This window comes from Leptodactylus fuscus, chromosome 1, assembly GCF_031893055.1.
Source record: "Leptodactylus fuscus isolate aLepFus1 chromosome 1, aLepFus1.hap2, whole genome shotgun sequence".
NCBI lineage: Eukaryota > Metazoa > Chordata > Amphibia > Anura > Leptodactylidae > Leptodactylus > Leptodactylus fuscus.
The window spans coordinates 142,724,491-142,750,683 of record NC_134265.1 but is presented as its reverse complement, the minus strand read 5'-3'; the positions used below and the strand labels follow the sequence as shown (position 1 = coordinate 142,750,683).

Sequence of the window (26,193 nt, the reverse complement as noted above, 5' to 3'; positions counted from 1 at the left end):
CTAGTAGTGTCAAGTTTGTGGCTTAGTTGCAAGGAAGTGCGTCAGCCTGTCAAATACAGGAAAAAACATCTATTTCAGGGTAATAATTCACAGGTAATTCAATAGGCATTAGCCGATCACCCAGCAAATCGCTGCCATTGCTGAAGTATTTGTTCCAGCACAAGGCTATCATCTATATTCATTGTGTGACTTGATCCTCCTCTATGTGACAAATTGGCTTAAGTAGGCTCGAGGCTTACACATGTACTGTATCATTGGTAAGTCATCTTTTCTGCTGGAGAGACTATTACTCATCCAAATGCATGGTTTGAGTGACGCAAATAATAGCATTTTTTACACTGTCTGAAGTTCTCTGCCTTCTCTGAAGTGTGGAAAAGTATTTTCAAAAGCATATGAAAGCATACATAGTTGCATTTATATTTCTTTATGTAAGTGTTGATGTGTTAAGCATGTTACAAACCCCAGTTATGGCCAGCAGAACTGTGGCCTAGAGGACTATGTTCACATCTTCAGTGGATGCAATGTAGTCAACAGGGTATTGGTGACTGTTATGTGACAGATCTGCTGTCATTCACTTTTGTTCTGTTGGAAATGATTAGTAAAGACGTGTTTGGACTGTCATGAATTCGGCCAGCAGCTTACACTTCAAGCCTCCCCCATTGGGGTCCATTTTTGATCTTAAAGGGGCTGCCTGGCCCAAGTGGATTTTTCATACTGATGACCTATCCGCAGAATCGGTTAGTGATCATCTCTTACAATAGTGTCTGAGCAGCAGAAGCTATAGCAGTGGACTGGGAGTGTGTGTAGACTGCACCAATTTTTTAGTTATACCATAATTTACTTATACCTTCCATGATTTGATGTGTCGGACATTTGTTCTGGAGAATCTGCTTTGTGTGACTTTATTGTATGTTTCCATAAGACACTAGGAAAATTTGGAAAGGTAAGGGTTGTTGCTCCATACACTGTATAGTGGCCCTTCGCCACCGCTGCAACCTAGTTTGCAACAAAGGTGTAACTTCAAGCTCCTGGGCTTACCATGTGCTATCTATAATACAAATAATACTGATATCTTCTTATGTTATGTCCAGGGCCTGGTAGCAGTTGCTACAGATGTACCCTCAACACCCTTTGCTCCTGTATAGAATGGGGACTGGACACAGCATCGAACTGATTTGTTTGAAACCAGACTGTCATTCCCCATTGATCAGATACTTATGGCCATAAAAAAAAAACCCAAAAAAGAAACGGTCAGATAAGGATAAGCCATAAAAAAGTTCCTAGACAACTCCTTTACAGAGGACCTGTCACCAAGTATTAAATGCTAAATAAAGTACATAATTTGGTTCTTATCATTCCCCTGAACAATTTGGAGTTTTTCTTTTTAAAATCCATCCACCCATTCAAAAGATGTGGTCCCTAGAAATTTATATGAAACTAACTGATTCTGCGTATAGGCAGGAAAGCTTTCATTTTCTCATAGATAAACATAATGTTACCACCACTTGGCATATCAGAGTAAATTTACATATATTTTTAAAATGCATACCCATATGTAGATAACATAGGATGTATATACATATATAAATGTGTGTGTGTGTGTGTGTGTGTGTGTGTATGTATGTGTGTGTGTGTGTATATGTGTGTATATATATATATATATATATATTATATATTTTAAATTGCTCTGTATATTAATTTCCATGCATAAGTGTGTTTTTATAGATTCTTGAAAAATATGTAATTATTGAAATTGATATTTTTGTGTATGCAGGACTTCATCTTCCATTACAAAAGTAACATGACTGAAGCTAGCTTTCTTTATGTTGTTTACATTTGTGTCAATGGGAACAGACACAGAATCAGTCTGTGTCCGTTCTCTTTGACAGTTTAATGTCCGTTGCTGTCATCCTATGACAGAAAACAGCAATGGACACTAGTAATGGTAATGTGAACTCGTATGATTTATTTGGCAGCATAACTTTTTATGCATAAGGTGCCAAAGGGAAATGTCATCAACAATATATAAATATATAGACCTTGGTGCATTAGGTAGGCTTGTAGAGTCCTCTTACCCGCAAAGTGTATGGGCCATTTTCATAAAGCTACGTATATATTTTATTTCAGCGGTCAGTTTGCTGTGGTGAAGAAATGTCAGGAGAAAAGCACAGGTGTGCAGTACGCTGCAAAATTCATCAAGAAGAGGCGCACCAAATCAAGCCGCCGTGGGGTCAGCCGGGAAGATATTGAAAGGGAGGTCAGCATACTGAAAGAAATCCAACATCCTAATGTGATCACGCTGCATGAGGTGTTCGAGAACAAAACAGATGTCATTCTCATTCTAGAGCTGTAAGTGCCACAAAGCCCCCCCACCCTTCTCAAATGCTTGTTTGTGTTTCAGTTGTTGAAAGGATGATGTAATGTGCTTCCTGTGCAGAACACACCACCACCCCAAGCCTGCTATTTCAAGGGCCCTTCATTATTCCAGCTTGAGGGTTTTGCTTAGCAAATTTACTTTGTAGCCAGTTAAGTCTGTCTGTGAGGTGTCCAGTATGGAACAGAAAGTGCTGGCAAACAGCCATTCAACACCCTCTTTGCCCATGTAGCTGTGTGAGACAGTGCCACTCTGTGGGGTCAGTTCATGAATTACCGTATATACTCGAGTATAAGCCGACCCGAATATAAGCCGAGGCCCCTAATTTTACCACAAAAAACTGGGAAAACTTATTGACTCGAGTATAAGCCGGGGGGGGGGGGGGGGTGCAGTAGTTGCTGGGGAAGGGGAGGGGGTGTTTTGGTTGTCTGTCTGCCCCTTCCCTGAGTTTGAGGACTGTTTTTGTTTTTTTTTTCTTCCCCCACTTGGAATTCAGCCTGTTTGAATATAGGGTATCTGCAGTGCTCCTATTAACCCCTTCCTGGCAGAACAGGAGCACTGCAGATCCCCTATATTCAGTAGACTGGGCACTTTCAGACACAGGGATACCTAATGTGTATGTGTTTCACAGTAATTCTCTACTTTTATATGTATTGTAGGGAAAGGAGGGATTCAGAACTTTTATTTATTTTAAATTTATATTTTTTATTTTTCTTACCACTATTTTCTGGGAGATTCTATACATTTATACATTACTATTGCAGCTGGTCATAGACCCCCCCCCCCAAAAAAAAAAAAAAATTCTCTTGCTTGACTCGAGTAATAAGCCGAGGGGGGCTTTTTCAGCACAAAAACTGTGCTGAAAAATTTGGCTTATACTCAAGTATATACGGTAGTTATAATACCCTTTTAAAGTGAATGAACAAATATGAATTTCATTTTATACCTGGAAAGACTGATGTCCAAGGGCAACTGCTGTCCTGGGTATCCGCACAACACATCCTATGGAAAGAAGAGTAAGGGCAGGCCAGCATGCACACTACTGCTTGTCTTCTAACACTGCAGATGGATACAGTTATCCTGTATAAGGAACATATTAGAGGCACACATGAAAAGCCTTGATTTACATAAAACCCTCCTGTGTATACAACACTAGAGTTACATGCCTGTTCACATGAATGCCTTACATAACTGACAGGCATAAACATTTGGCATAGTGAATTCTTACCACGTTTATCTCCATATTAATGGGAGTATATAATTTTGTGGTTTTAAAAAAATATTTAATTACTATTTTCTGTAAGGGGCCTTTTACATTTACAAATATCTGAGCAATATCTGGATAAATTGAAAGGTAAGTTAATTTCACTGACGTTTATCTCTCATGGTCACAATGATTGTAGTGTGAAAACAGTATCTGAAATATATGGAAAGGTTTTTTTCTAGGATGGTGAGAATTGGTTGCTTCCTAACATAATATCTGTGTATGTAAATGACTTACTTGTGCCAATTGCAATACATGTAAGGTTGATCTGATTGGTCAGAAGTATGTTTGTGTGAACCAGTACCGGTCCACTCTTAAACCTGAAAGGACATGTACACTGCTATGGGAATTACCATGGAGAAGCTCCTATTCCAGCCCAGCACTCATGACTACCAGGGTCCGAGAACTGTATGAGCTGCAGGGTACTAAAAGACCCAGATCAGCTCTCAAGTATAATTCAGGAATGGTTTCCATACACTTAAGATGATTAGTCATTTTCCCTGAAATAAGGCGTGGCAAAGACCTAATGTGTATGGCATCTTAAATGTCCAGAATTAGTCTCAAAGTTCTTAGGGTGGAAGCACACAATATGGAGCCTGCCTCACCCTGAAGTTTTCAATCGCACTGTTAAATATTTATTGATTATTGCTTGTTATACAGTTAATGGTTGCATGGTTTCCACGTTTACCCGCAGCACTGTATGACCAGTAATAATATAGGTCTAGCAGTGTTACTGAGCATGGCGAGGCTTCACTTACATGCCTTACCCCTGACAAGTTAAATTGAATCTTGTGTTTCAGTATTGGTAGGACTGAAGTGTGGCATACTAGATGCACAGTACTAGACGTATTGCGGATGTTACATCTCGCTAGCCTACACCCATCATGTGATTGGGGTCCCCAAAGTTAGGCCCTATACATATAATGGGCAAATGTGACGGTGAAAGTGCTGAGCGGAAAACAACAGTGGTGACTGACAGGGATGAATTTTAACGATGGCGATGCTAAAGGGGCCGCACCACCACACACAACGCACAAACATTTCACAAACACCATATAAACATCACACAGACAGCACACATACACCAACTCGCAAGCACAACACCACACAAATGCCACAACACACCACACAAACTCCAGACCACTCTAGACACACAAACACCACCTCACAAATACCACATGCACACACAAACACTTACAAGAACCACACATGCGCAAACACATTAAGTTGGATGCACACTATGCACACGGACGAACAGAGCACATGCATATTCACACACAACTACCGCACGCACGGACACTTGCACTGTGCATGCACAAACACGTGGATCACATGCGAACACACATGCATACATACACATAGGTCACATGCGGGTACACACATGCACACACACACAGAGCTCACACGTGCATGCACACACGCATACATATACATAGATCACACGCGTACACACATGCACTGACAAAACATGTCTGGTATCCTTAGTGGCAGCTTGCACACTACAGTATTTTTCACGGGCCTCCAGGTCATGGATTTGGCGGTTCCATAGACTTCTTTGTACACAAATCTGTGAATTTTGCAGGCTCCATAGAAGTCTATGGAGCTGTAGAATCCATGGTCTGGAGACCCGTGAAAAATACTGTAATGTGCAAGCAGCCTTACTGAGCAGCAATATTGGTCAGGCGAAAAACTGCCTCATAGTATGGTTGTCAGTATTGCTGACTATACAGGGAGCTTTTATCACTGAAGATCTACAATAGATAGCTGTGTAACTGGAAACTAATTTTACTCTTTTGTCTGTGAACTACTTATAAATTACACTGGAGGGAGGGGGGAAGTGTTGCACTATGTTGTTATTTGGGTGTAAATGTTTTATATGTTTGTGTAAGGGGCAGACATTTTAATTTTTTATTAAAAAAAAAAAAGTAGTTAAATAGTTATAATAGTTTATACTACACAATATAATATTGAATATGTAAAATCAATAAAAATGTTGAAATTAAAAAAAAAAAGAGTTGTTCACATCAATATTATGACAAATTCGTAAAATGCCAAAATAATAAAAATTTTAAGTGGAAAAAAAGATTTACTGTAGCGCTCTTAATACATCCATTTCAGTGTGACACTGAAAATTTTACTTTCGCATAACCAACAATTTTACATATTTTCCGTGTCCTGCAGCGCTAAGAATCCGCAACATTCCATGACTTCTGCTACTTTTTTTTTCTTTTTTCAATATTATATCTTTATTAAAAATAAAACCACATAAAACAACTTCATGTTAGTTACATAATGCACAAAATAAGGAGTAGCGATAGGACACAATGAAGCCGGCAGATCATATCAGTGCTATAGGGAAAGAAGTCAATGAAATATTTTATTAGATAAAGGTTCGAGCATATCAATGGCTTGTAAAATTAATAAAAAAATAAAACCTCTTAATTTTTAAAATGATAAAATATACCTTTTTTGTCTGAACAACCCCTTTAACACTGTGTGTATTAGCGTATGACATTGTAAACACTGGCACTGTACTGCATATATTGACAATCTGCATTGATTTTGACATCCATATCATTTATATTATAAGATTGTAGATGTTAGTCATTGCCTGTTCTCATTTGTATTTGCTTTCATAACACAAATCCTACACCATCTGTTGCTAGTGTTGCAGGTGGAGAGCTGTTTGACTTTCTTGCTGAAAAGGAATCCTTGACAGAAGAGGAAGCCACTGAGTTTCTCAAGCAGATTCTGAATGGCGTCAATTACCTTCACTCGCTGCAGATTGCTCACTTTGATCTCAAGGTGCAGAATATTTACAAGCTTGTACAGTAACTTGTAAATGTTAAAATGTTGGTACAAATTATAGATCCCTCTGGGCTTGAATGTGTGTCTGGATGAGTGTATGACAAGCTTCCTTTTTTCGTTAGTTAACCCTTTACTCTTATGCTGCTTTTATTTCTGCTTAGCCGGAAAACATCATGCTGCTGGAAAGGAATTCACCCAAGCCTCGTATTAAGATAATTGATTTTGGTCTAGCTCACAAAATTGATACTGGCAATGAATTTAAGAATATATTTGGAACTCCTGAATTTGTTGGTAAGTGAATATTCTTTTTGGTAATAAAATGTAATTTTCCGCAGCCTATTGATTTTTCTCATGAGTGTGTTTTATTCTATTGACAGCTCCGGAAATTGTAAACTATGAGCCACTTGGTTTGGAGTCTGATATGTGGTAAGTTACATTGCAAGGCAAAATTCACAGTCCATCAAATAATGTGTTATAGGACACAATGGAAATATTAATTTACTGCTTTACGCATTGTTCCAGGCCTGAGGCAGAGGTATAGGCAGAGTCATTTGTCTTTGAATACCTGTCTTGCCACTTAAATGAACTAACTTTTTATCATAAATCAATAATACAGGCTATTATAACATTGTTTGTTATACATCTTATCAAAGAAGAAAAAAAGCTTCTTTCACCTCTTATCATGCTATTTCCCTGCCCCCTCCCTTCTACTAAACTGACTTGCACTCTGAAAATTCTTCTATATCCGTCTTGGGGCCCCTTCACACAGAGTTTACGCTCCGTGTATTCTGTCTACGCGCTGTGTATTCTGTACATTTTACACGTGTAAAAATACAGCCATTGATTTCAATGTATGTCCTATTTGATAATCGAGCTGTCTCTCATGAGACTCTCATCTACTTAGTGTGTGCAGTGTATGGCATATAGTCTCGACCTACCAACTCAGTGAGAAATTCAAACTACAGAGAGAGCCTGCAAATGCCCCTTGCGCACACAATTAATATTGCAAAGTTTGCTTAAAGGTGAGGCACACTTTAAATGTCCTTTATATATTAGATGAAATTTGGCTGAATTGTAGGACTGAATAAAGGACTCTGCCAAAGGAGCCTTATTCCCTCCTCTATAATGAATAAACATGGTGTGCCAAATACAAATGTATATGGGGTTAGTGTGGGTAGATGTCAGGAAAAACAGATTTTGGGCAACTAAAGTCTATGGGCTCCTTTAGAATTCAGACATACTGTACTGTAGACCTGCTGAGCTTCCATAATACACTGCTTTAATGACCGATCCTAAGGATAGGATAAATGCAAGCAGATTGGCAAGGGTCCAACTAACAGTGACCCCACCAACCACCTATTTGCAGGCACTACCATGTAACAGGAGCAACATATACGGTATGAAGCTGAATGAGACTGCACTTGCAGCATCTTACCCTTTTGCTACATAGTATATGGAGCTGTGCTATTTCTGATACTCTGTGGATAAAAACAGCTGATGGTTGTGATGCCAGGAGTCGGACCCCTGCCGATCTGCTGCTGTTGACCCATTCTAAGTTTGGGTCATCAAATAGGATACTGCTAGGCAAACCCTATAATGTATCTTATAAAAGTATATGTGTGCTCTAGACCTGTTTTTCTCAACCTTATCAAGCCAAGTACCACCTTGTGAAATAAAATTGAGTACCACCAATAGACACTGTGATGTCTATCATGTCAAATATCCTGCTCTTGATCTCAAATGGGAAAGAAAAACTGTTGCGCCATCAAATCATTTTGCTTCAGGAGGCACATGTGGCAGACACACTAAATGTCCTGAGGATCTATAGCTTCTGACCAGTTTTTCAGTGATCAGAACAGAAGCTATTTGCCTATTCAGCACAGACTACCCGCTGTTGAGGAGACCTGCTCCATTAACCCTGACCCAACATCTTCTGATGCCTGCATCTGCACCTCAATAATTAGAGATGGCAGTTTGCTTGGGAAGCACTAGCCCCCTAGAAGAACAGTGGTTCCCAGCCATAGTGTGCACCTTGTGAGACTGCATGGCGTTCTTCCTGGATGCACAGACCACAGGCCGAGAACTTCTGGTCTAGACCCACTTAGGAAACATTTGGAGGTGAAAAGCATGTGGCTTGTTAAATCCTGAATAGTGGATCTAAGGTCTTTACAACTGCGCTTGCTTGGTGCTTTTGTGGGTTTTAGGTAACAGATACTCTAAATATCTTTTTTCTAATCTTATTTTTTATTTTTTTTTTAGGAGTATTGGTGTAATAACATACATTCTGTAAGTATCCTATGTGTTTTCAACAGCATTTATATTTCCCTTTTTTGTGAATTTTAGAAGTTGTAACTAAAGTTAAGAATCCGTTTTATTTATGATTTTTTTAAAAACATTGTAGTGAATGAAAAAAAATACAGAATGTCAGAGCAACAAAAAGGAAAATGGCTGTATGATCATTGACTGATTATAATCCATTTAGACATATAAATGTGGTTTATTCAAATACCCCTTACTTGTGTGCCACTGGTCGTTCTACAAAATTTTGTTGCAGATTCCAGACCAAAAATTTGCAACAAATATAATGCGTATGAACGTCATCAAAGCATCTAAAATGTGTAATTTTATGAACATAAATATGAATTCTATTAGTACAACAGCTTCTAAGCTTGGTGGCACACTAGTTACTACTAGAGATGAGCGAACAGTGTTCTATCGAACTCATGTTCGATCGGATATTAGGCTGTTCGGCATGTTCGAATCGAATCGAACACCGCGTGGTAAAGTGCGCCATTACTCGATTCCCCTCCCACCTTCCCTGGCGCCTTTTTTGCTCCAATAACAGCGCAGGGTAGGTGGGACAGGAACTACGACACCGGTGACGTTGAAAAAAGTAGGCAAAACCCATTGGCTGCCGAAAACATGTGACCTCTAATTTAAAAGAACAGCGCCGCCCAGCTTCGCGTCATTCTGAGCTTGCAATTCACCGAGGACGGAGGTTTCCGTCCAGCTAGCTAGGGCTTAGATTCTGGGTAGGCAGGGACAGGCTAGGATAGGAAGGAGAAGACAACCAACAGCTCTTGTAAGAGCTAAATTCCAGGGAGAAGCTTGTCAGTGTAACGTGGCACTGACGGGCTCAATCGCCGCAACCCAGCTTTCCCAGGATCCTGAATGGAATACACTGTCAGTGTATTCCCGTATACCCGATATATACCCCGATACCCGTTCCAACGGTGTGCCCCCCCACCTTCACCCCAGAAATACCCTGCAAGTCCCCTAGCAATAGAATTGGGGCTATATACACCCACAATTTTTACTACTGGTATACAGTGCCATTGTCTGACTGGGAATTCAAAGAATATATTGGGAATACAAATACCCTCATTTCTTGCTACTGCCATATAGTGCCAGTTTCTGACTGGTAATTCAAAGAATATATTGGGGTTACGTGCACCCACAATTTTTACTACTGGTATACAGTGCCATTGTCTGACTGGGAATTCAAAGAATATATTGGGAATACAAATACCCTCATTTCTTGCTACTGCCATATAGTGCCAGTGTCTGACTGGGAATTCAAAGAATATATTGGGGTTACGTGCACCCACAATTTTTACTACTGGTATACAGTGCCATTGTCTGACTGGGAATTCAAAGAGTATATTGGGAATACAAATACCCTCATTTCTTGCTACTGCCATATAGTGCCAGTTTCTGACTGGGAATTCAAAGAATATATTGGGGTTACGTGCACCCACAATTTTTACTACTGGTATACAGTGCCATTGTCTGACTGGGAATTCAAAGAATATATTGGGGTTATAAATACCCTCATTTCTTGCTACTGCCATATAGTGCCAGTTTCTGACTGGTAATTCAAAGAATATATTGGGGTTACGTGCACCCACAATTTTTACTACTGGTATACAGTGCCATTGTCTGACTGGGAATTCAAAGAGTATATTGGGAATACAAATACCCTCATTTCTTGCTACTGCCATATAGTGCCAGTTTCTGACTGGGAATTCAAAGAATATATTGGGGTTACGTGCACCCACAATTTTTACTACTGGTATACAGTGCCATTGTCTGACTGGGAATTCAAAGAATATATTGGGGTTATAAATACCCTCATTTCTTGCTACTGCCATATAGTGCCAGTTTCTGACTGGTAATTCAAAGAATATATTGGGGTTACGTGCACCCACAATTTTTACTACTGGTATACAGTGCCATTGTCTGACTGGGAATTCAAAGAGTATATTGGGAATACAAATACCCTCATTTCTTGCTACTGCCATATAGTGCCAGTTTCTGACTGGTAATTCAAAGAATATATTGGGGTTACGTGCACCCACAATTTTTACTACTGGTATACAGTGCCATTGTCTGACTGGGAATTCAAAGAATATATTGGGAATACAAATACCCTCATTTCTTGCTACTGCCATATAGTGCCAGTGTCTGACTGGGAATTCAAAGAATATATTGGGGTTACGTGCACCCACAATTTTTACTACTGGTATACAGTGCCATTGTCTGACTGGGAATTCAAAGAGTATATTGGGAATACAAATACCCTCATTTCTTGCTACTGCCATATAGTGCCAGTTTCTGACTGGGAATTCAAAGAATATATTGGGGTTACGTGCACCCACAATTTTTACTACTGGTATACAGTGCCATTGTCTGACTGGGAATTCAAAGAATATATTGGGGTTATAAATACCCTCATTTCTTGCTACTGCCATATAGTGCCAGTTTCTGACTGGTAATTCAAAGAATATATTGGGGTTACGTGCACCCACAATTTTTACTACTGGTATACAGTGCCATTGTCTGACTGGGAATTCAAAGAGTATATTGGGAATACAAATACCCTCATTTCTTGCTACTGCCATATAGTGCCAGTTTCTGACTGGGAATTCAAAGAATATATTGGGGTTACGTGCACCCACAATTTTTACTACTGGTATACAGTGCCATTGTCTGACTGGGAATTCAAAGAATATATTGGGGTTATAAATACCCTCATTTCTTGCTACTGCCATATAGTGCCAGTTTCTGACTGGTAATTCAAAGAATATATTGGGGTTACGTGCACCCACAATTTTTACTACTGGTATACAGTGCCATTGTCTGACTGGGAATTCAAAGAGTATATTGGGAATACAAATACCCTCATTTCTTGCTACTGCCATATAGTGCCAGTTTCTGACTGGTAATTCAAAGAATATATTGGGGTTACGTGCACCCACAATTTTTACTACTGGTATACAGTGCCATTGTCTGACTGGGAATTCAAAGAGTATATTGGGAATACAAATACCCTCATTTCTTGCTACTGCCATATAGTGCCAGTTTCTGACTGGGAATTCAAAGAATATATTGGGGTTACGTGCACCCACAATTTTTACTACTGGTATACAGTGCCATTGTCTGACTGGGAATTCAAAGAATATATTGGGAATACAAATACCCTCATTTCTTGCTACTGCCATATAGTGCCAGTTTCTGACTGGTAATTCAAAGAATATATTGGGGTTACGTGCACCCACAATTTTTACTACTGGTATACAGTGCCATTGTCTGACTGGGAATTCAAAGAATATATTGGGGTTACGTGCACCCACAATTTTTACTACTGGTATACAGTGCCAATTTCTAACTAGGAATTCAAAATGCGCAAGGCTCCCGGAAAGGGACGTGGACGAGGCCGTGGGCGAGGTCGGGGGAATGGTTCTGGGGAGCAAGGTAGCAGTGAAGCCACAGGGCGTCCCGTGCCTACTCCTGTGGGGCAGCAAGCATTGCGCCACTCCACAGTGCCAGGGTTGCTTGCCACATTAACTAAACTGCAGGGTACAAACCTTAGTAGGCCCGAGAACCAGGAACAGGTCTTGCAATGGCTGTCAGAGAACGCTTACAGCACATTGTCCAGCAGCCAGTCAGACTCTGCCTCCTCTCCTCCTATTACCCAACAGTCTTGTCTTCCTTCCTCCCAAAATTCCGAAGCTTTACAGAACAATAACCCAAACTGTCCCTGCTCCCCAGAGCTGTTCTCCGCTCCTTTCATTGTCCCTCAACCTGCCTCTCCACGTCACGATTCCACGAACCTAACAGAGGAGCATCTGTGTCCAGATGCTCAAACACTAGAGTCTCCTCCATCTCCGTTCGATTTGGTGGTGGATGACCAGCAACCCACCCTCATCGACGATGATGTGACGCAGTTGCCGTCAGGGCATCCAGTTGACCGGCGCATTGTGCGGGAGGAGGAGATGAGACAGGAGTTGGAAGAGGAAGTGGTGGATGATGAGGACACTGACCCGACCTGGACAGGGGGGATGTCAAGCGGGGAAAGTAGTGTGGATGTTGAGGCAGGTGCAGCACCAAAAAGGGTAGCTAGAGGCAGAGGCAGAGGTCAGCAGCTTAGGCGAAGCCAGGCCACACCCGGAATCTCCCAAGATGTTCCAGTTCGTACCCAGCCCCGAAAAACTCCCACCTCGAGGGCACGTTTCTCGAAGGTGTGGAGTTTTTTCAAGGAATGCGCCGAGGACAGATATAGTGTTGTCTGCACAATTTGCCTCTCGAAATTGATTAGGGGCTCTGAGAAGAGCAACCTGTCCACCACTTCAATGCGCCGTCATTTGGAATCCAAGCACTGGAATCAGTGGCAGGCAGCAACGGCAGGACAAAGGCCGCCTGCCGTTCACGCCACTGCCTCTGCCTCTGCCTCTGCCTCTGCCACTGCCACTGCTGACTGTGCTGGCGATGCACTCCAGAGGACGAGCCAGGACACCACTTCATCTGCCTCCGCCACTTTGTTGACTTCTACCTCATCCTCCCCTGGTCCTGTCTTATCTCCTTCTCCTGCACCATCAAAGGCACCATCAGGCGTTTCTTTACAACAACCCACCATCTCTCAGACATTGGAGCGGCGGCAGAAATACACTGCTAACCACCCACACGCGCAAGCCTTGAACGCCAACATCGCTAAACTGCTGGCCCAGGAGATGTTGGCGTTCCGGCTTGTTGAAACTCCCGCCTTCCTGGACCTGATGGCAACTGCGGCACCTCGCTATGCCGTCCCTAGCCGTCACTACTTCTCCCGGTGTGCCGTCCCCGCCTTGCACCAGCACGTGTCACTCAACATCAGGCGGGCCCTTAGTTCCGCGCTTTGCACAAAGGTCCACTTGACCACCGACGCGTGGACAAGTGCATGCGGACAGGGACGCTACATTTCACTGACGGCACACTGGGTGAATGTAGTTGAGGCTGGGACTGCTTCCCAAACTGGCCCGGTGTACCTCGTCTCCCCGCCTAACATTCCTGGCAGGGACACGAGAAGAACACCCCCCTCCTCCTCCTCCTCTACCGCCTCCTCCTCCGCCACCGCCTCCTCCTCCGCTGTTAGATTGACCCCAGCTACGAGTTGGAAACGTTGCAGCACTGGCGTTGGTAGACGTCAGCAGGCTGTGCTGAAGCTGATCAGCTTGGGGGACAGACAGCACACTGCCTCCGAGGTGAGGGATGCCCTCCTCGATGAGACGGCAATATGGTTTGAGCCGCTGCACCTGGGCCCAGGCATGGTCGTTTGTGATAACGGCCGGAACCTGGTAGCAGCTCTGGAGCTTGCCGGACTCCAACATGTTCCATGCCTGGCCCACGTCTTCAACCTAGTGGTGCAACGTTTCCTAAAGAGCTACCCCAATGTTCCAGAGCTACTGGTGAAAGTGCGGCGCATGTGCGCCCACTTTCGCAAGTCGACAGTAGCCGCTGCTAGCTTAAAATCTCTCCAGCAACGCCTGCATGTGCCACAACACCGGCTTTTGTGCGACGTCCCCACACGCTGGAACTCAACGTTTCAGATGTTGAATAGAGTGGTTGAGCAGCAGAGACCTTTGATGGAATACCAGCTACAAAACCCTAGGGTGCCACAAAGTCAGCTGCCTCAGTTTCACATCCATGAGTGGCCATGGATGAGAGACCTTTGTGACATCCTACGGGTCTTTGAGGAGTCCACAAGGAGGGTGAGCTCTGAGGATGCGATGGTGAGCCTTACAATCCCGCTCTTGTGTGTTCTGAGAGAATCCCTGATTGACATCAGGGATAACTCAGATCACACAGAGGAGTTAGGGATAGCATCCGATCCGTCACAGCTGGAGAGTAGGTCCACACATCTGTCCGCTTCACTGCGTTTAATGGAGGAGGAGGAGGAGGAGGAGGAGGAAGAAGAGTTGTCCGATGATGTGATGGTGATACAGGAGGCTTCCGGGCAACTTCGAATCGTCCCATTGTTGCAGCGCGGATGGGTAGACATGGAGGATGAGGAGGAAATGGAGATTGAACTTTCCGGTGGGGCCAGAGGAGTCATGCCAACTAACACTGTGGCAGACATGGCTGAGTTCATGTTGGGGTGCTTTACAACCGACAAGCGTATTGTCAAAATCATGGAGGACAACCAGTACTGGATCTTTGCTATCCTTGACCCCCGGTATAAAAACAACATCTCGTCTTTTATTCCGGTAGAGGGGAGGGCCAATCGCATCAATGCTTGCCACAGGCAATTGGTGCAGAATATGATGGAGATGTTTCCAGCATGTGACGTTGGCGGCAGGGAGGGCAGTTCCTCCAGTAGGCAACCAAGTTCTCACCGGTCCACACAAACGAGGGGCACACTGTCTAAGGTCTGGGACACCTTGATGGCACCCCCTCGCCAAAGTGCCGCCACGGAGGGTCCTAGTGTCACCAGGCGTGAGAAGTATAGGCGCATGTTGCGGGAATACCTTTCCGACCACAGCCCTGTCCTCTCCGACCCCTCTGCGCCCTACACGTATTGGGTGTCGAAGTTGGACCTGTGGCTTGAACTTGCCCTATATGCCTTGGAGGTGCTGTCCTGTCCTGCCGCCAGCGTCCTATCTGAGAGGGTGTTCAGTGCAGCCGGTGGCATCATCACTGACAAGCGCACCCGTCTGTCAGCTGAGAGTGCCGACCGGCTCACTTTGATAAAAATGAACCACCACTGGATAGAGCCTTCATTTTTGTGCCCACCTGTGTAAAGCACCCCAACATGAAACTCCATGTCTGTACTCAACCTCTCCAATTCCTCCGCATCCTCATACTCATCCACCATAAGCGTTGCACAATTCTGCTAATACTAGGCTCCCTCCAACATGATTTCCCCCAACTCTGCTGGTTAGAGGCTCCCTCCACCCTGATTTCCACCAACTCTGCTGGTTAGAGGCTCCCTCCACCCTGCTTTCCCACAACTCTGCTGGTTAGAGGCTCCTTCCACCATGAATTTGCCCAAACTGGGCTGGTTAGAGGCTCCCTCCACCATGAATTGGTCCAAACGGGTTTTTAGAGGCTCCCTCCACCATTAATTGGTCCAAACTGGGCTGGTTAGAGGCTCCCTCCACCATGAATTTGCCCAAACTGGGCTGTTTAGAGGCTCCCTCCACCATGAATTTGCCCAAACTGGGCTGGTTAGAGGCTCCCTCCACCATGAATTGGTCCAAACTGGGCTGGTTAGAGGCTCCCTCCACCATGAATTTGCCCAAACTGGGCTGTTTAGAGGCTCCCTCCACCATGAATTTGCCCAAACTGGGCTGGTTAGAGGCTCCCTCCACCATGAATTGGTCCAAACGGGTTTTTAGAGGCTCCCTTCACCATGAATTGGTCCAAACTGGGCTGTTTAGAGGCTCCCTCCACCATGAATTGGTCCAAACTGGGTTTTTTAGAGGCTCCCTCCACCATGAATTGGTCCAAACTGGGCTGGTTAGAGGCTCCCTCCACCATGAATTGGTCCAAACTGGGCTGGTTAGAGGCTCCCTCCACCATGAATTTGCCCAAACTGGGCTGTTTAGAGGCTCCCTCCACCATGAATTTGCCCAAACTGGGCTGGTTAGAGGCTCCCTCCACCATGAATTGGTCCAAACTGGGCTGGTTAGAGGCTCCCTCCACCATGAATTTGCCCAAACTGGGCTGTTTAGAGGCTCCCTCCACCATGAATTTGCCCAAACTGGGCTGGTTAGAGGCTCCCTCCACCATGAATTGGTCCAAACGGGTTTTTAGAGGCTCCCTCCACCATGAATTTGCCCAAACTGGGTTTTTTAGAGGCTCCCTCCACCATGAATTGGTCCAAACTGGGCTGGTTAGAGGCTCCCTCCACCATGAATTGGTCCAAACTGGGGTGGTTAGAGGCTCCCTCCACCATTAATTGGTCCAAACTGGGCTGGTTAGAGGCTCCCTCCACCATTAATTGGTCCAAACTGGGCTGGTTAGAGGCTCCCTCCACCATGAATTTGCCCAAACTGGGCTGGTTAGAGGCTCCCTCCACCATGAATTGGTCCAAACTGGGGTTTTTAGAGGCTCCCTCCACCATGAATTTGCCCAAACTGGGGTGTTTAGAGGCTCCCTCCACCATGAATTTGCCCAAACTCTGCTGGTTAGAGGCTCAATCCACCCTGATTTTCAAAACAAATGTTGGTGCCAACCTCAACTTACTACAAGGGCCAAATTCACTGCTGGTGACAAGCTCTCCTCACTGCAAGTGCCAAATACACATGTTTCAAGGTGTTTTCCTACTGTCAGAGAGGTGGTATTGAGTGTGTAAAGTGTGTAGTTGTTAGGCTGTGATGTTGGGGTAATAGAGGGTCTTTGGTGTGTTAGATGCCCCCAGACATGCTTCCCCTGCTGTCCCAGTGTCATTCCAGAGGTGTTGGCATCATTTCCTGGGGTGTCATAGTGGACTTGGTGACCCTCCAGACACGGATTTGGGTTTCCCCCTTAACGAGTATCTGTTCCCCATAGACTATAATGGGGTTCGAAACCCGTTCGAACACACGAACATTGAGCGGCTGTTCGAATCGAATTTCGAACCTCGAACATTTTAGTGTTCGCTCATCTCTAGTTACTACAATAGGGCGATATATCTGAATCTGATACCCAAATTATCACTCTGGAACATTTCACTGATACTCTTTTGAGAGGTATGAAGGAAGAAGTATAATCAATCTTTCCTTTGTTAATCCAGGTTGAGTGGTGCTTCCCCATTTCTCGGTGAGACAAAACAAGAAACTTTGGCTAATATATCTGCTGTTAGTTACGAGTTTGAAGATGAATTTTTCAGCAACACAAGTGACCTGGCCAAAAATTTTATACAGCGACTTCTTGTCAAGGACCCAAAGTAAGTACTTGTTTTCTACCTACGGATATTGTCTACCAGATTTTAGGAAAGTCTGAATAATATTTCAGCCTGAGTTCAGAAATAGCATTGCTTTACTACTGTTGTATTGCTCTTCCAATGATAAGAACACTAATAGTTAGATCTTTAATGGCTTTGCCTGACCGCTGCACCTATCAGCTAATCTGGCTAAGTAATGGCAGAAGAAATGGCTCCTAGTTAAGATTTAGGTTGGTTTTACACGACCATAGTGGTTTTGCGGTCCGCAAGTTGCTAATCAGCAATAGAGATGAGCAAGTAGTATTCGATCGAATACCTCCCCGCCATAGGTTTCCGTGTAGGCGACCAAACACCAAGGGATTAAGCGCATCGAATATTAAGGGGAATGAAGATGGTGAATGTTAAAATACTGAAGTACCAACCTGAGTAACAATATTTTCTTATCATTTTTAAAAGGAAGAGAATGACCATTGAAGATAGTTTAGGTCACCCGTGGATTAAGGTGAGATCATTAGTATGTTTACATATCAATAAGTGGTTTTATGTGACTAGTTATTGTCTGGTGAAAATATAGTATTATTTGGCATCTATTCACCTGCACTAGGGATCCTAAGAAAAGTTGTTAATCGTAACATTTATTTGTGGGAAACAGGACAGTATACACGTCCATTATAAAGCCCTGCCTATCTTCTTGCCCATGACATGAAGTATTTGTGACAAGTAGGGCTAGCTTACAGAGTTGTCCTTTTGAAGGATGGATGGCGACAGTAAATCTAGGGACTAGGCAAGGAAGAGAAAATTGGGTCTGTCCTTTTTAGGACTGGCCATGGAAAGCACTAAGAGTTATATTAGTGATCACCGTACCATTACACTGTTAACCCTTCTCTCTTTGCTGTTTCTATTTGCAATGGCTATAGTTTTGGCAAGAGGATAGGCTGGGATTCGTAATAGAAAAGTATGGTATATCTGCTGCTATACCCTGTTCTTGTCCCCACGGATAAACGCTATAACATCCCTTTTTACATATATTTCACGTTATGGGCAAGATGATAGGCAGCAATTAATAATGGACACATGTATCTGATGCCACAGCCTGTTCTAGTTCCTATGAATAAACATCATGATATTACATGTTATTACTATTTTATGCTGTTGTTAAGTCTCCTACAAGAGGATAGTGAGAGACTTTCACTGTCCCTGACGAAACAGATACACTTACCGTATTATACGGACAGCTTGAGATGTATATGTATTAGGTCATTCTTGATTTTAAATAACCAAAATAATTTACATTTTTAATAATAAATGTTATGTTTTAGCAGCCGTTTTTTCTGTGATTGGTTCAGTAAATTTGGTGGCAGGGGGTTGTGTGTAGGAGAACCCCTGCCGCTTGACTGTGTTTTCTGTTACACTCCCTATCTGTAAAATATTAATCACGGCAAAGTTGTGTGCATGTAGCTTTAGGCTAAGGCCTCATGCTGCAAAAACGCTGAATTGTTGGCCTTTGCAGAAATGCACCTGGAAAAAAATGCTTTTTCAGTTCCAGAAGTGAATGAGATTTAATTTAATCTTACTGTAGTTCTGCAGGAAACGCTGTGTTTTCAAAAATGTATGTGTGTTAATTTTACCTGCGAAAAACCCTTCATTTTTCAAATAGACTTTGAAAGCAAAAATGCAGCAGAGAAGCAGTGAAAAGTGCAAGCGTGTTTGCTGCATTTTTTTTTTTTTTGTTGCAGTTCACTACATGGGGCCTTACAAAAGATTTACATCTCTTCATTAAATCCGAAGCAAATCTGGTAACGTAGCTTGGGGATTCAGAGATCTCCAAGCTAAAGCCTAAAGAGGCAGAATACGTAGAAGAGCTCAGAGTTACCATTTTCTCTAGGTATCGGTGGATGTCCCAGCCCATGTACCCCACCAGTGAAAACCCCTCATTTGTTGTCATAAAAAGTTGTTAATTAACATAGCAATTTGGATAATACAATAATTGTACTTACCTAAAATACCTACTCGCTCCAGACAGTGAATAGAATCCAAAGGATCGGGCACACCATGTGTAACCCATAACAAGTCATTTGTCATCTATTAACATTGATATGTTAGTTATTCAAGAAGGAATATTTTTCTAGTAGAGGATTACATCCCAGTAGAGCTAAATTCAATTTATAGGCACTCATATAGGTATAGGAAACTAAGCTGAAGGCTTGAGCTACTATAATTCAGTATGCACTGAGATAGGGTTTAGTCAGGGGGTGTCTGAATGAATCTCATACTGTGCATTGCAGCATTATTGATGGAGTTAATTTTAATAAGTGGCAGTGTTACTTTCACTCCTGTCCTGGGAGAAACTGAACTCCATGTTACCTCGCAGCTTATTGCAGCAGTAATAACTGGCCTACATTCTTGCCCCTGATGTCTCATTGCTGACACAAAATAAAGAACATAAATCTCTTGATTCTGGTCTGCTTTTCCAATGATTTTTCAGTCTTACTGCTTTTATTACTTACAAAAACACTGCAGTGTGATTACATCTATTGTGAGGGCTTTTCTTCTCCCTATGAGTACAACTCACAGCGGTTCTTATTCTTTGTAACTTGTTGCAGCCTAAAGATACACAACAAGCACTGAGCAGAAAAGCCTCTGCTGTGAATATGGAGAAATTTAAGAAGTTTGCTGCTAGGAGAAAATGGAAAGTAAGTATTTTTCCCTTTTTCTGGAGGTATACACAATCACTATATCAGTATCATATAGTGACTTGTATCCAGTTTTATTTTTCCTTGTTTCATGTGATCTCAAACAAACATACAGAGTAGGAGTCTTTTTTTTGGCTTGATGAAATATATTCATGAGAATACGGCCCTTTAAAGGTCACGGTTTTAGTATCAGAATGATAGGCTGTATACTTAATTCAATATACAGTCCTATGAAAAAGTTTGGGCACCCCTATTAATCTTAATCATTTTTTGTTCTAAATATTTTGGTGTTTGCAACAGCCATTTCAGTTTGATATATCTAATAACTGATGGACACAGTAATATTTCAGGATTGAAATGAGGTTTATTGTACTAACAGAAAATGTGCAATATGCATTAAACCAAAATTTGACCGGTGCGAAAGTATGGGCACCCTTATCATTTTATTGATTTGAATTCCCCTAACTACTTTTTACTGACTTACTGAAGCACAAAATTGGTTTTGTAACCTCAGTGAGCTTTGACCTTCATAACCAGATGTATCCAATCATAAGAAAAGGTATTTAAGGTGGCCAATTGCAAGTTGTTCTCCTATTTGAATCTCCTCTGAAGAGTGGCATCATGGGCTACTCAAAACAACTCTCAAATGATCTGAAAACAAAGATTGTTCAACATAGTTGTTCAGGGGAAGCATACAAAAAGCTGTCTCAGAGATTTAACCTGTCAGTTTCCACTGTGAGGAACATAGTAAGGAAATGGAAGACCACAGGGACAGTTCTTGTTAAGCCCAGAAGTGGCAGGCCAAGAAAAATATCAGAAAGGCAGAGAAGAAGAATGGTGAGAAAAGTCAAGGACAATCCACAGACCACCTCCAAAGAGCTGCAGCATCATCTTGCTGCAGATGGTGTCACTGTGCATCGGTCAACTATACAGCGCACTTTGCACAAATAGAAGCTGTATGGGAGAGTGATGAGAAAGAAGCCGTTTCTGCACGTACGCCACAAATAGAGTTGCCTGAGGTATGAAAAAGCACATTTGGACAAGGCAGCTTCATTTTGGAAACAAAAATTGAGTTGTTTGGTTATAAAAAAAAGGCGTTATGCATGGCGTCCAAAAAGAAACAGCATTCCAAGAAAAACACATGCTACCCACTGTAAAATTTGGTGGAGGTTCCATCATGCTTTGGGGCTGTGTGGCCAATGCCGGCATCGGGAATCTTGTTAAAGTTGAGGGTCGCATGGATTCCACTCAGTATCAGCAGATTCTTGAGAATAATGTTCAAGAATCAGTGACGAAGTTGAAGTTACGCCGGGGATGGATATTTCAGCAAGACAATGATCCAAAACACCGCTCCAAATCCTCAGGCATTCATGCAGAGGAACAATTACAATGTTCTGGAATGGCCATCCCAGTCCCCAGACCTGAATATCATTGAACATCTGTGGGATGATTTGAAGCGGGCTGTCCATGCTCGGCGACCATCTAACTTAACTGAACTTGAATTGTTTGTCCAAAATACCTTTATCCAGGATCCAGGAACTGATTAAAATCTACAGGAAGCGACTAGAGGCTGTTATCTTTGCAAAAGGAGGATCTACTAAATATTAATGTCACTTTTCTGTTGAGGTGCCCATACTTTTGCACCGGTCAAATTTTGGTTTAATGCATATTGCACATTTTCTGTTAGTACAATAAACCTCATTTCAATCCTGAAATATTACTGTGTCCATCAGTTATTAGATATATCAAACTGAAATGGCTGTTGCAAATACCAAAATATTTAGAACTAAAAATGATTAAGATTAATAGGGGTGCCCAAACTTTTTCATAGGACTGTACAAAACAAGTGTGTTTCTAATATTTCAATAAAAATTAGATTAGTTTTATACTTCTTTACCCCTCATTTTACACAAAGGATTTTTAAAGGGAATCTGTCCTGGGTATTCATGACTCGCGGGGTACCGATGCTAATTGACAGCTTTTTCCCTGTTCGCATACTTGGGGAGAGTGCTAACTATTAGCATTACAAGGGAGCCGCCACTCCTAAATATGGAGGGCTCAAAAGATAATGCACTTCTCCAAGAGAACTGCTGGCTCCATGCTTCACTTTTGCTGCATCTGATAAATTATCTTATGAAAACAATACCATATTGACAAGTAACCCATACATGAAGTACAGGTGCCTATCACTTCTTTAGGTTGCCCTCAGATAGGGCAGCATAGATCAAGTGGCAGACACCCTTGAATCGCAAGGTACAGATTTAGTTATGAATCTATAGTTTATTATCTGTATATAAATAATGCCTCCTACATACGGCATGAATACATCTACAGTATCTACCCACATGGCCATGTCTATCTATGTATATATTTGTATAAAATAATTGACTTATAACGCTGCATTTCTTGTGTAGTCAATCCATATCTTCATATTTTTTTCCAAGCAATCTGTCCGCTTAATATCCCTTTGCCAAAGACTGTCAAGATCATTCTTGTCAAGGAGCAACATGAGTATAGCTCGAAGTGATGATACTCTGGTAAGTAATTAATCTGTATGAGAAAATCAGTCTTAGCCATGACTCCAAAGCAAGAAGAAAAAAAAAGTATGTTAGCTCCTGTACAGTATGCTGACCGCTGGATTGTGGGTGATATACCTCAGAGAAGGTTATGTACACACAACATTGCAATTGTGGCTTTTCCTCAGATTGTTTTTAGAACATTTTTGCTAACCACCTTTTACTAGTTTTAATGAATAAACAATGTTGTTAGCCTTCAGTGAGGTTTGAGCGTGCTAACGTTTATTGAGAAACACTATGCATGGCATTAGGTGCACACAGTGAGGCAGATTTACTAAACTAATAAGTTAGACTGTGTGAACGCAGAGTCCCTTTATAATGGGTTGGCCACTTAAATTTTATTTACACAAATGAGAGGAAAGACTGTGACAATAAATTACTAATGTAATGTTATGAATATGTCTGTGCCATGGTCTTATACAGTGCAACACTGCCTCCTCCTTTGGCAGAGCATTCTCTTATCGCATGTAGCTCCTCTCCGGGAATGGCAGAATACACAGAGTACCCAAATGGAAAAGGTGGCTTATGTAAGGTCATGTGACCAGGCCCAACAGTTGTCTTCATTAAAAAACACTGCGTATGTGAAACTACCACAATGTATAGTGTTGGAAAAGGCTGTTCCTCTAGCGCCACCTTTTGGAAAGTAGCATTCTGATAAACAATGCCTGAAAAGACACCCAGTAACACAGCTGTTTTTTTGTTGATGTTGTTCTTGGTGCCTCACTGCATTTGTCAATGTACAAATGAACTCTTTGAAGCCACAAGGGCTGTTTACCTTTTTTGGGCAATGGCAACCCTTTTAAAAGTAAATCCTTTTTAAAAGGGAGAGGTCCCCACAAGGCAGCCCCAAGCCTCCAAGCCAGAAAGCTTTAAAAAGGTCAGGGAACATCAGCCAACAGCCTAGTTCCACCCTCCTCAGCAAAAGAGGATGGTTGGGGTTGCAGGAGACCTCTGGAGGGTCCCAAAAGGGCACCTCAACCCTCAATCCTGTGACAAAAACTGTGACAAACGCAGGCCATTCTAACACAGCATTTTGGCACCGGAAAAAAACACTTCCTATTTAGGAAGCGTTTTTTGGACCTTGCCCCGCTTTTTGTGGAGCATTTTTTTGTAAAAACCGCTTCCAACAAGGCCATCCCTTAAAACCGAACGGGCTGCAAAAAACGCGTCACGTTTTTTACTGTGCGGTTTATGCAAAAAAACGCAGTAAAAAATACGTTTTGCGCTTCCCATTCACTTCTATGGGTCATATCGCTTCTTTTTTCGCCTAGCGGAAAAAAACGCTAGTGGAAAAAAAAAAAAAGCAAGCCCTCTACATAGACTATCATTGTATGGAGGCGGATTATGACATGGATTCCGCTGTCAAAATCCGCCTCCATGTCCCCATGTGAACTAGCCCTTAGGGTATGACCACATAGAGGAAATTTGCACTGAATTAGAGGTTCACCTCAAACTCTGCTCCAAATTCCGCTTGAAATCCCATTGAAATTCATTTCATTGGGAGTCAGATGCAGATTTTTCCTCTGCTGGATTTTTCTAGCTAGCTGAAGAATTACTGTAATATAAAGCAAGTTATCTGTGGCCTCACCATATATGTGTTTTCTGTAATTATCACTTCCTCCTTGTAGACTTAAGGGGAAAAAATAGTCCCTATGAAAACTCCACATCATCATAACACATGTAACTTCTATATTTTCATAGAGAAGTGGCTTCACCTCTGCTGTTAGTTACCACCTGAACAACACTATCATAACTGTAAGGTGTTTTGCTCTATAAACATCAGTACCTTCTAGCCCTGCAGGCATTTCTGACCCTGTGCACAATGGGGAATTAAGACATGACTTACAGGTGTTAAACCAAGCAAAGAAGAAGAACCCAATGTCCTAGGATTATCACTCATGAGCTTAGAGTTATGACAGGCCAGAATCAGCATCTTTGGCTCAGCATCATTGGACTACTCTTACTGTGTTTTGACCTTTTTTTTTTTTTTTTTTTTGTTAACCTTTTTTACCGCTGGCATTTTATACACATTTGTGTTTGTGTAAATATTGCTTTGCTTTTACAGTCTTCCTTTTCTGGAGTGATGAATAAAATGATCAAACTGCTGACAAATGACTTGGTGTACTACTGCACATACTTTTCTAGTGTTAACATATGTACTGCTTGTACACCAATAAAGAGAACTATGGCTATGACTATGACTATGTGCATGTCCAGGGTCCGTTGTTGAATGGAACGGATGACACATGGACGATGTCAGTGTCCATGTCTCCATGGACCAATTCGCTTTCCTTAGAGAGCCTATGCTACAAAATAAAGACAGGAATAGGGGCCTGTTCTGAGTTTTGTCCCAGGATCAGTGCTCCATACAGGAACGGGTGTATGGAGCCATTCCAATATACAATATACAGTGGCTTGAAAAAGTATTCATACCCCTTGAACTTTGTTATGGGGATAATGTTCCTCCTTATGGAGAGACCACCTATTAGGTGTGTGGAGACTTATAGAGCCATAGATGCTACACTGCAAGGGAACATGGGAGGAATATGCAAATCTGACAAAGATAAAGTAGAAGATAATTGTGAAGAGGAAGGAAAAAGGCTTTCATAATTTTAATCAAATAAAAATCAGAAAAGTGTGATGTGCAAAAGTATTCAGCCCCCTGTACTCTAATGAAAGTGGTGATGATCAGTGGGAGTACCAGGTGGATGGGGGAACCCCCGCCAATCTGGAAACAATGACATATCTTTAGTAAATTTTTTAGTCCAGAAAAAAACTTGTTTATTGCTACAATGTTATACATATATATTGCATTTCTTCTGGGTATGGAAAAGTGTGGTGTATATGTTGTTGTAAGTAACAAAGAATTCTCCACTTTACTGGTATTACAGGATGAGGAAGATTCTTTTGTTATGAAGGCCATCATCCATGCTATAAATGATGACAATGTTCCAGGATTACAGCACCTTCTGGGATCTCTGGCAAACTATGATGTAAACCAACCAAACAAGGTATCCTGTACACCTCCAAATTACTGTAATGCCCTAAATAAATGTAAATAAAATATGTGCAAAACAATGAATAGGAAAATGTCCTTGTGTAAATACTGTATCTACTGAACCTGGATATGCATTTTTACCTGTAGAATGAATTCTTTTCCCTGTGTTTCAGCATGGCACCCCTCCACTATTAATAGCTGCTGGTTGTGGAAACATTCAGATGCTGGAACTGCTGATAAAGCGTGGGGCACATATTGATGTTCAGGATAAGGTCTGTGTGTTTTCATTCAATGATTT

The 26,193-nt window shown here is 42.1% G+C and overlaps 1 protein-coding gene across 1 annotated transcript in view; it reads left to right on the top strand.

The window, feature by feature from the left end:
- Window positions 1-26,193, top strand: part of DAPK1 (death associated protein kinase 1) — a 121,871-nt gene that overhangs the window by 61,375 nt on the left and 34,303 nt on the right. Inside the window, exons 3-13 of the mRNA XM_075277690.1 lie at window positions 2,128-2,349; window positions 6,305-6,443; window positions 6,608-6,737; window positions 6,824-6,872; window positions 8,706-8,732; window positions 17,479-17,631; window positions 18,085-18,130; window positions 20,232-20,321; window positions 22,766-22,858; window positions 25,789-25,908; window positions 26,069-26,167. Coding sequence (XP_075133791.1) covers window positions 2,128-2,349; window positions 6,305-6,443; window positions 6,608-6,737; window positions 6,824-6,872; window positions 8,706-8,732; window positions 17,479-17,631; window positions 18,085-18,130; window positions 20,232-20,321; window positions 22,766-22,858; window positions 25,789-25,908; window positions 26,069-26,167 — 1,168 coding nt within the window. The remainder of the gene's footprint in view (window positions 1-2,127; window positions 2,350-6,304; window positions 6,444-6,607; window positions 6,738-6,823; window positions 6,873-8,705; window positions 8,733-17,478; window positions 17,632-18,084; window positions 18,131-20,231; window positions 20,322-22,765; window positions 22,859-25,788; window positions 25,909-26,068; window positions 26,168-26,193) is intronic.